The 11,759-nt window shown below is 36.8% G+C and overlaps 1 protein-coding gene across 1 annotated transcript; it reads left to right on the top strand.

Annotated features, from left to right (window-relative positions):
* Nucleotides 1–7,947: 7,947 nt before the first annotated feature.
* On the top strand, nucleotides 7,948–11,297 carry LOC122001016 (cellulose synthase-like protein H1). Its single transcript, XM_042555551.1, has 8 exons — nucleotides 7,948–8,332; nucleotides 8,409–8,730; nucleotides 8,833–8,964; nucleotides 9,083–9,205; nucleotides 9,491–9,706; nucleotides 9,811–10,173; nucleotides 10,240–10,590; nucleotides 10,658–11,297. The coding sequence occupies exons 1-8, from the start codon at nucleotides 8,076–8,078 to the stop codon at nucleotides 11,201–11,203; spliced, it is 2,310 nt and encodes a 769-aa protein (XP_042411485.1). The 5' UTR covers nucleotides 7,948–8,075; the 3' UTR covers nucleotides 11,204–11,297.
* Nucleotides 11,298–11,759: the final 462 nt, after the last annotated feature.

Genomic DNA, 11,759 nt, shown 5'->3' with positions numbered 1-11,759 from the left:
CGAACAAGGCTTGGATGTATAACAAATTAAAAAATAGATTTATCCAAAATGAATATTTTACTGGAGTTGAAGATTTTATGAGCTTTGCTAAGAGTTATTTAGAATGTATGAATGGTACCGAGTTACATTGTTTGTGTAATCATTCCAAATATAAAAATAAAGTTTTTCATGATGAGGACACTGTGAAAGTACATCTTTATAAAAAAGAATTTGTTTCATATTACTGCAACTTGTATCATCATGGAGAGCCTTATTTTTTAAATCCAATTTGAACTTCAGTTGTTTCTTCATCTATCACAACTGCTCTAGGGGAAACACCATACAATGGCAATGCAATGTAATCAATGGTCCACGACACAATGAATGTAGTTGATCAATCCAGTATAGATAAAATACAACACTTGAAGTTTAACAACTGTATGACATATTAAAGGCTAGTGAAAGAGAAATGTGGGACAACATTCCATCTAGTCATTTCCAACTATCAGCTACCGTAAGATTATTAAACATCAAGAGAAAATATTATTTCTCTGAACAATGTTACGATGACATTTGTCAATTGATATTAGAGTTGCTCCTTGTTGATCACCTAATGACTGATAGTTTCTATAGTTAAAGAAATTAGTGAGGGATTTAGGTTTGCTTGTAGAGAAAATTGATTGTTGCATTAATAACTACATTATATTTTAGAATAAAATTAATTGTTGTAGGGGATCGGTGGTCGGCTAGAAGGGGGGTTGGATAGCTAGGTCACCCCCAATTTGATTGTTTTTCTACAAGGTTAGTGCGTAGCGAAATATACTAAACAAAAACAATGAGATTAGACAAAAAGGAACGCAAACGCTAACACGATTCCTTTACGTGGTTCGGAGATTGCTTGCTCCTACTCCACGGCGTGTCCTTGAGGTGGGTGATCCCTTGATCCTTCGGTGGATCAGTCCCCGGCAATCTTTGACTAGAGCTTACTCCTTCTCGGTGGAGTATAACCTCTCACAAAGCTCTCTTCCTCTTACAAGATGAAGATTTAGATTAGGAGGAAGAGAATGGCTTGGAAGCTTTGGACAATGGCAAAGGAGTGATTTAACAATAATCAGTAACCTCCTTCATGCCCCAAAGCTTCCTATAAATAAGAGGAGAGAGTTGATCAATAAATCAACTCATCTCGGCACCAGTCGATTGGTACTTCTATCAGTTGACTGGTGCTACAGTTAAAGGTAGCCAACGGTTACTTCGCAGTGCTAACGATTTGCCAACGGCTACTTACCAGTCGACTGGTCACTGCTGGCTAAGAGAATAGAATACTTTTGTTCACTCCCAGTCGACTGTATAGTCGATTGGACCAATCGACTGGAACTTCCATCAGTCGACTGGTCCCGGTTACACACTGACACTCATCCTCTTCGGAGTCGCCCTTGAAGCCCTCTTCCTCGGCCTTCATCCCTTAGATGCACCCAAGCCCGCGGCTCCTCTCCGTGCCATCCTTCACGTTACCTTGAAGTCCGCTTCCTTAGGCTTCACTTCGTTGCTCCTCGTCCGCAATCCCTCGGATGCACCATCCTTCACCGATCTCATGGACCCGAGCAATAGGATGAGCTTCCCAAGCTTAACCACACCAAGCTCCTCATGTGTGTTTCACCAAGTCCTGCATGACTCAAACACATATCAAAGTAATATGAAATTTTAACTTAAACTCTTTGACAAACACATCAAAATCTTGATCGTACCGATCAAACTTGGGTCGATTGCACCAACAATCTCCCCTTTTTTGATGTGTAGCAATATGTTTAAGTTAGGCACAGATAATAACTTTGAAAATTATAAGTAATATGTAAACATGAAGCATAAAACCCAAGCTCCCCCTTAACATATGCTCTTAACCATAATTTTTAAGTTTTGCACAAAATAGAGAAATAAAAGTTTCTGACTTAAACCTTCTCATTTCTCCCCCTTTGACACCATCAAAAATTGTACCAAACAAATACATATACCAAGGTATCAATGTGGACTTAAAAATACCCAAAACCAACTCTTGACAGTGCTGGAAAATAGCTACCAATCGACTGCCATTTGTTGCAGTCGATTGGCACATTGCCAATCCGAATTTCAGCATTCTGAAGTCAACTTCAGAAATACATAAAAAATTTTAAAAAATTTAAAAAATCATGAAATTTTAAAATATATTTCTTTTAAGGTCCTCTAACTAGGAAAAATATATTTTCATGAAAATTCATTATATTTTTTAAATTTTGACCAAATCTCAAAAATCTTGAAAACTCTTAAGTTTGTATCAAATTAAACCTTAGTTTTGCAATCATATGTTTCAACATAACTATACCACAGTAAATAATACATAGAGTTATTTTCAAAATATTTAAAATATTCAACTATGATATATGGGCAAGATGTCCATTAATTAAACATTTGCTTTCCCCATAGTTGGCCTATGATCACTAAAAATTGATACATTTCATAACTCATCAAAATGTCATAAGCATAAGTAAATTATTTGTATCATCCTAGTATCTCACATTTATGGTTAGAAAATAATGCAAGTCATTGTCAGATAAAGGTAATCTCTACTTAGCCCTCTTGATCATGAATTTCTAACAAGGCTAAATGCTCCCCCTTAAGGTCTCAAGTCAACTATTTTTCAAGGATTTGAATTATCATTTCAATGGTTGACTAACTCAAAATCCTCTAACCCTTGAGGATTGATTTTGGTACCCAATAGAAATTTTTTCTAATGGGATTAACCAAATATTCCTTGGGGATCCATTTTTTATCTATGATCTTGGTTTTTGATTGCCCCTAGTAAGTAGACAATGGTAGGTCTTTTTATTGTTGGGTTCATTGTATCCTAATCCATTTTTCTTAAAATTTATCCTTGGGCTCTCAATAATCATGTTTAGGATTTTAGAGCCAATTTCAAATTTTCTAAGGGCATTGGTAAGGTATTCTACCTTTTCCCTTAAAGCCTTATTTTCTTCTTCTAAACAATGAATCTTTTGAACTTATGGAAGAAGCATGCATATCATTGTCCTTAGAACACATGGATTCTAATTTTTCTTCAAGACAAATAATATCATTTTTCAAGGACTTATTTTTCCTTTTTACCTTGAACAAATCCTCATTTGTACTTTTAATAATCTTAATTAAAATATGAGGAGGAAGATTGTATACCTCACTTATCGAGACGTTTGAATCCAAAGTTTGACCTTGTTGGTTGCTATCCGAAACATCGTACTGGTTCCCCTGTACAAAAATTTTGTACAAGTCCTGAACCTTTCCTAACAACCTATTGTGTTCTTTAGAAATTAAATTTGGAATCACAAACAGAACTTAACATTATTGATTCCAAATTCAACTTATCTGTTCTTAGAGGTTTAGACTTGGATCACAAACGATGCTTAACATTATTAACCCAAATCCACCCATGTTACAAATTCAATTAAATATTATTTCAGAGATTGTCTTCCAAATTAAACATGGCGAGGCACTAGGCCTTCTTGGTTATGGGAGCATCCACCACTTCCTTGACAAAGTCTTTCAACGAAATTCAATATTTAATCTCCTTATTGTAACCCTAGGTTTAACCACTAAGAACAATCGAATCACAAGATCGAAAAATAAAAGAAATACAAAATCAAATCATAAATTTGAAACCTAGAATCATTAGCCTCTTGTGTTTGGTATTTCAAAATTCATACAAAGAAAACTAGTATGATGCGGAGTAAAACAACTAGTTATATCTTTCTTTGTATCTTATAAACCTCACGATCTTCTATTGTATTCCTCTTCTTATATTGGACGTCGTGTGGGTGATGATCTACCAAGACGAGAATCCATCCAAGCCTTCTTCTTCCTTTCAAGTTTCGGCCACCAACTTTCTCCAAGAGATGATGAAGTTCGGCCACCAACTTTCCTCCAAGGGATGCTAGACAAGAGAACCTCCTTCTCTTCTTCTTCTCCTTCAAGCAACCGGCCATTAATGGATCTCCACACCAATATGCCACCGGCCACCAAGAGGGAAAACAAAGGAGAAGAGAGAAAGAATAAGGGCCAGCCACCACCAAGGAAGAGAGGAGAGGAATAGAAAATGTATTGTTGTGAGGTGAGGCACCTCTACCCTTTCTTTTATATTCCTTGGTCTTGGCAAATAAGGAAAGTTTTAAATATAATTAAAACTTCCTTATATTCCTTGCCAATGATTAAAAAGGAAAGTTTTAAAACAAAAAAAATAAAACTTCCTTTTCTTCTTGTCATGGTCGGCCACATGCTTGTTTTCCAAGCAAGAAAAGATTTTAAACAAAAATTAAAATATCTCTTTTAAAAATCCCTTTCATGGATAGTTCTAAAAGGAACGTTTTATAAATTAAAATATCTCTCTTTAAATCCTTTTATGGATATCTATAAAAGATAAGATTTAAAATAAAACATAGTTTCAAGAAAGGAAAGTTTTATCAAAAAATTAAAATCTTTCTTTCACATTATAGATAACTACAAATAAGGAAATATTTTAAATCTCTCTTTTATTCCTTTGTAGAAAGCAATAAAAGGAAAGATTTTAAAAATTTAAAACTCTCTTTTAAAACTAACATAAAAGGAAAGTTTTCAACAAAATAAAAACTTCCTTTTATTTCCTTTTATGATCGATCTAAAAAAGGAAAGTTTTATATTAAAATCATCCTTTTAAATCCTTTTAATGGATCTCTATAAAAGGAAAGATTTTATAAAATAAAACTTTCTTTTGAATTCAATGTGGCAGGCCACCCTTGCTTGGGCTCTAAGCTAGGGCCGGCCACAACTTGAACCCATCTAACCTTGGTTTGGTCGGCCCTAGCTTGGGCTCCAAGTTTGGCTTGGCCGACCACCTTAAGGTGGGTAAGAAATTGGGTTTGGGTGGATATAAGACTTTATAAATAAGAGACTACAATAGGGACCAAGAGGAGGAATTGGTTTTGGTCTCCCGATGAGCTTGAGCTTCCCATGTTCGCCTACCCAACTCAAGTTCATCAATAATATCTCATTCCACTAAAGAGTTATTATTGCACTACCGCACCAATCCGATATTACTATACGGGCTCCTTCTTATCATGAGTGCATTAATCTTCCTGTATTTAAGATATAGAATGTCCACTAATTAAATGAGTTACTGACAACTCACTTAATTAATATCTAGCTCCAAGAGTAGTACCACTCAACTTCATTGTCATGCCAGACTAGGTCCACCTGTAGGGTTTACATGACAATCCTTATGAGTTCCTCAAGGGGACATCATCAACCTAGATTACTAAGATACAGTTTCATTCTATAATCAACAACACACCATATAAATAATATCATTTCCCAACTTATCGGGTCTATTGATTTAACGAGCTAAATCACACCCTTTGATAAATCAAAGAAATAAATATTAAATATACGTGCTTGTTATTATATCATGATTAATAGCATGCACTTCCATAATAACAGAGGTATTGCTCTTTTATATAGTCAGTATAAAAAGAAACTACCTCAAATGGTCCTACTCAATACACTCATAGTGTACTAGTGTAATTTATTAGTCAAGATAAACTAATACCTAATTACAATACAATCACTCTAATGGTTTGTTCCATTCCATCTTGGTTGTGAGCAGCTGTTTATAATTTATAAGGATCTGATAATATGATTTTCTGTGTGTCTTTTCACACCATGTTATCTATAATATAAATTAAATGGACAACTACACTTAGCATAAATGTAGGCATTTAACCAATGTGATTCTTATATGTTTATACAAAAAACTAGACTTTTAGTATACATTCTAACAGACCTCCCCCTTCACTTGAGCTCCCTTCTTCCTCTTCACTTAAACTCTTACCCTCTTCATTTTCGGATGAGGTGGAGGCAATGTCATCAACTCCCATTAATGCAAAGTGGGAGACATGATGTTCTTCTTCCTTCGATGATGATGGAAAATGAAAATTGATTAAGCTAGTTAATGATTTCATGTAACATATAACAAAATTGAATTATGACATTCAACTCCTTTTGTTTTATTTTTAGTATAAGCTTCGATTACAACCAATACATGGGTGATTAGCGATTCTCCTAAGACCAAAAATATAGTTTTGTCCCTTTTCATATTAACTATATTGCAAGAGTAGGAGACTACATTCATAAATTAAGGAAAAATAGAATAAATTTCATTAAGTAGATTATTAATAAGTAGCTAGTACTTTATATATGTTTTTGACTTGACTATATATTTAAACATCAACTTTTTAAATATGATGTCCTCCTATAATTTCTCTTGTAAAAGTTTTCTAGAAGTATAACCTTATAATTTTTCTGGTTTCAGAACTTTAGGACTTAGTCCCTACAATCATCAATTAGTTAGGTAAGCCTTCTCATTGTAATTTGATTCCATAACTAACTTATGTGAAATGCACCAATTGTACTTCACAATCATATACGTCGCTAGTTATAATTTTCTTTAACTTGCTCTTGTAATCTTTCGATAAGCTTCATGAAAACAATCAGTGTTTTCTAATCTTGACTTGGAATTCTAGAACCAACGTAGGCTCACTGAGCAATTCTAGAAACAAGCACCTCAAGTTGCTCCTGCTACTAAAGGTGGAGAAGATGATGATGATGATATCCCAGAGCTTGTGCCTAGAGAGACATTTGAACAAGTTGCAGAGGAGAAACAAGCTTCATAGATATGGATCATCCAACAAGTTTATACTCTGTTTTCTATGTTATAATTGCTATGTCTTGCAATTTATGATAGTAATCAGAACCAGTTATTTGGTTAGTGATGTGTATAGTTAATTTTGTAAAGCTTAAGATTGTTTAAGAAATTTATTGGGATAAATTTCTTCTTATTGATGTGTACAATTAATTTTTATAAATCTTAGTTAACATAATTTTGTAAATCTTCTTCTTTTGTACAGTTAATTATGTTTAATAAATAGACAATAGTTTTTTTTTACAAAGACAATAATTTTTAACTATTGAAAAAAGTGATTAAAGATAGCAATTCTAAAATATTGTGAAAAAAAACATCTAAAGACAATAGTTTTTAAATGTTGCAAAGCTATTATCTTTAATATTAAAAGACAATAGTTTAAAATTATTGTAAAATTGTTGTCTATCACATTCAAAGACAATGGTTTAAACCTATTGTCATTTGGTCTACTTTTAATGATAGTGTCAATTACAACCGTTTTTAAATTGCAAAGACAACAAATAAAATCCGTTATGTATAATAATGAGCATTTTTGTTATAGTGTCCATTCATTCCTAGGTCTTATTCTGATATAGTGGTAGCTGATTTTAAGATAAATTTTTGAGAAGACCCTAGAATCGAATAGCTGCTCAAACATGTCATCCAAACGGAGAATTTGAAATCTATACTAAACTATAATCTTGTTGATAGCTTGGTTGTCAACACATATACATCATAAAGCTTTTTTTTTTTTTTGCACTAGTAGAGCAGGAACTGTATATGAGCTCATGCTCTCACGGATGTAACCTTTTTCTAGCAATTCCACCTCCTTATGTTGAAATTTTCAACTTAATTTAACTGAGGTGATATGCTGATAGATTAGGCAAACTCGACCTTTGAACAAGATTAATCTAATGTTAGATATCTCTCATAGGTGGTGGGCTAGGAGGAAGATCTTCGGGCATCAATTCAAAACAAAGTCTGCTAGCATTTGTTGTATTTCGGTTGGTAAGACATCATCTTTGGCTATGACATTGTTCTAGCAAGGTAGAAAAGCAGAGACAACATCTCCATGCTCCATCTCATTTAAAAACATAAATATAGAAAAGCAAAGATGTGATCGTTAGGATCTGTCCAAAACATGATGCGTCGTCACACCAAGCGGTGGCCATCTCAAATTATTAAGGCTACCGCATACAACTTATCCGCATTTCTCATTTCTGCGGCCGCTGCAGGCTACCGTCCAGAAAGAGTTATTATCATCAACTCTTCGAACTGAGCGGTTGAGAAGGATGATAATGAAGCATTCAACTTCGATACTCTCTTATATTCTTGGCCTTTCCAGTACTTCTATTTCCCATTAATGGCAAAGTCCCACGCCCTCCCTCTCAACGAGAGAGTTTGTGTCAACAACACTCTCCAACGGCTCTCGGATGTCGTAATCCTCTCCCTCCTCCTCGCCCTCCTCGCCTATCGTCTCGCCTCGCTTCACCGCCATGGAACCACTTGGCTCGTCGCCTTCGTTTGCGAGTCATGGTTTGCCTTCATCTTGTTCCTCTATCTCAATGCCAGATGGAACCGGATCGTTTATAGATCTCACCCCCAGCACTTGGCAAACACGTAAAAAAATCACTAATATCGATCGTCAACTTCTCGATCGGTACCTTCAATAATATAGATCGCACTTTGGATGCAGGTACGGTGATCTTCCAGCCGTGGACATGTTTGTGACCACCGCCGACCCGACGCTGGAGCCTCCGATCATCACCGTCGACACGGTACTCTCCTTGCTGGCCGTGGACTATCCGGTTCACAAGCTTGCTTGCTATGTTTCCGACGACGGATCGTCGCCAGTGACCTTCTTCTCCTTCTCCGAGTCCGTGGAGTTCGCCAAGCTCTGGGTTCCCTTCTGCAAGAAGCATGGCGTGAGAGTGCGAGCGCCTTCCGTTTACTTCTCTACTACTGAACCACATCTGAACTCCTCAGCTGACTTCATCCAAGAGTGGAGGCATGTCAAGGTTTTGATCAATTAATTCCTTAATTAATTAGTGGAAATTAATTTAAATAGATCTTTAATATACTTAATGTTATTGTCGATGTATATGAATTGTTAATCATAGAATGAGTACGAAGAACTAAGTCGAAGAGTTGCATCTGTAAATAATGAGGACCAAATTCCTAATTACCACAGTAACGATGAGTTCAAGGACTTCTTCAAGATCGAGAGCAAGAACCATCCAAGCATAGTCAAGGTATCATATCATGCATATATCTGACGACTTAATTATTATCACTTAATTTCTAATTAAACCGCCATTTATTTAGCTATTTAATTATTTTATATTTGTTTGCCTCATATGAATCACTTAGATTTTATGGGAGAACAAGAAAGGATCAGAACAAGAAGGGATAATGCCACATCTAATTTATGTTGCCAGAGAGAAGAGGCCAGAGCATCCACATCACTACAAGGCAGGAGCCATGAATGTTCTGGTAACTATTAATTAATTGCATAAGATTGAACAATCAAAGATGTTCGAATTAATTAATAGAGCTTAATGATATCTAAATGAAACAAACTCAAATTCTTAAAAACACGAGACCAATTAATTTATTTTAAATTAGATTAATTTAAAACTCAGTAAATTTTGCATCACTCAGTAAACAAGGCAGGAGCCATGAATGTTCTTAAAACTCAGTAAATTTTGCTCTGTTGAAGAACCATATACGTTTACATGCAGTATCTGTTTCAGCTAAACTTACGTTACTGAATGGCAGACAAGGGTGTCAGGCGTGATGACCAATGCACCATTCGTGCTCAACGTCGACTGCGACATGTTCGCCAACAACCCACAAGTCATCCTCCATGCCATGTGTCTGCTCCTTGACTCCCCCGACGAGGTGAACAATAATGCCTTCGCCCAGGCTCCACAGCAGTTTCATAGAGCTCTCAAGGACGATCCCTTCGGAAACCAACTCGTAGTCCTCCAACAGGTCTGCTTGCATCCATCGTAGCTCGAATCATCATATAAACAAAACAATTTAAGTGCCTGCACTGATTCTCATTGTAAGAGATTAATTGCCTTCAATCTTTTCAGTCCCTTGTGCCCGGTATACAAGGTATTCAAGGCCCGTTTTATGCCGGAACACGATGCCTCAAACGGAGAAAAGTCATATATGGCGTCCCACCAAATGCCTCCAGATTTAAGAAGAACGGCGGCAGATTTATTCCTCGACTCCAATTACTGGAATGCCGTTCGAAGGACAATTCAACAGAAATGTTGTCTCGCGAAGAACTTCGGTTGTTCTACGGAAACTCTATGGAATTCATGCATTCGGCCGTTCAAATAACCGCAGGAATCAGTAGTCCTGGATTACCCGGCGACCTTTCCAGTCGTGTTGCAGTAGCTGAAATGGTTGCTTCTTGTTCTTATGAATTCAACACAGCTTGGGGCGATGAGGTATATATGCATTACATCAACAAATTTCATTATAATTTCGATATGCTAATCTCATTGCGTTTTCAGATTGGTTGGGTTTATGGTTCGATGACGGAGGACATCCTGACAGGCCTGAGGTGTCATTCCATGGGATGGAGAACGGTGGCTCTGATGCTGGACCCACCTGCATTCCTCGGCTCTTCCCCCGTAGGCGGTCCGGGGAGCTTGACGCAGTACAAGAGGTGGGCAACAGGCCTTCTCGAGATCCTGGTTAGCAAGAAAAACCCGGTAGTTTCTGTCATCACCAAAGAGCTCATGCTCCGGCAATGTCTCGCGTACTTGATCATACTTGTTTGGGCTGTGAGATCCATCGTCGAGGTCTGCTATGCTCTGCTCCCGGCTTACTGCCTCCTTTCGAACTCCACCTTCTTGCCTAACGTAAGGCACAAGCAGTTTGTTCTGTAATGCATTGCATATATAATTAACAATCCTTGAAATGTTGAAGACATCAGAAGTGGGTTTTGTTGTGGCATTGACTCTTTTTGTGACCTACAACATCTACACATTGGTAGAATACTTCCGCTACGGGTTGTCGGTGAGAGCATGGTGGAATAACCAGAGGATGCAGAGGATTTACTCGTCCGCCGCATGGCTTCTCGGCTTCTTCAGCGTGGTCCTCAAGCTTCTCGGCATCTCGGACACTGTCTTCGAGATCACCCGAAAAGAGCAGCAAAGGCCGGGCGAGGACGTGGACAACCCCGGGCGGTTCACCTTCGACTCGTCACCGGCGTTTGTTCCGGGGACCGCCGTAATGCTGGTCAATCTGTGGGCCTTCGCCGTCGGTTTGCTGCGAGTTCTCCGTACCACCGGCCCTGCCGGAGCAGTCGGACCGGGGATTGGGGAGTTCGTCTGTAGCTGGTGGATCTTGCTCTGCTTTTGGCCTTTCTTGAAGGGGCTCGGCGGGCGTGGGAGGCATGGGATTCCCTGGCCGGTCATTGGCAAGGCAATGGTGATGGTTTGCCTTTTCCTGCAGTTTTACAAAACTGCATGAAATTGTAGCTTTACACTGCATTTCAAATATATTTAAAATAGTACAGCGTTGTATTGATGCTGAATTTTAAATGTTCTTTAATACTCATGTTTATAACCTGTTTAGAAGTTCCTCCATCTAAATAAATCACTTCTCAGCGATCTGTGCATGGGTGAAATTCCTGAAATATACCTATTATTTAAAATGTGAAGAATAATACGATTATTTTTCAAGTAAATGCGAAAAAGATAAAAATGTCAAACCATATGCAAATGTAAAAAAAAGATTTTTTTTTTTTTTTTGTTTTACAGCTTTCGCATTTGGTAAATGAAAAATTAAGAATTTTATTTTTTTTGTTTGCTAAATGTGAAACTAATGTTTTTGCATTTGCTAAATGCGAAATTAATAGTTTCGTATTTACTAAATGCGAAACTATTGTTTTCTGTTCAAAGAAGCATAAACAAATCTTTTTAATAAAATTGATCTTTGATTGTAAAAATAACTGATGAAAGATGATGAGTGTATATTTATTTTAATAAATATCATATAGGAAAAGCTATCATAATATGAGGGGATC

The sequence above is a fragment of the Zingiber officinale genome, chromosome 7A (genome assembly GCF_018446385.1).
Source record: "Zingiber officinale cultivar Zhangliang chromosome 7A, Zo_v1.1, whole genome shotgun sequence".
Classification (NCBI taxonomy): Eukaryota; Viridiplantae; Streptophyta; class Magnoliopsida; order Zingiberales; family Zingiberaceae; genus Zingiber; species Zingiber officinale.
The sequence above is the reverse complement of the archived record's forward strand: the minus strand, read 5'-3'. Positions and strand labels throughout refer to the sequence as shown.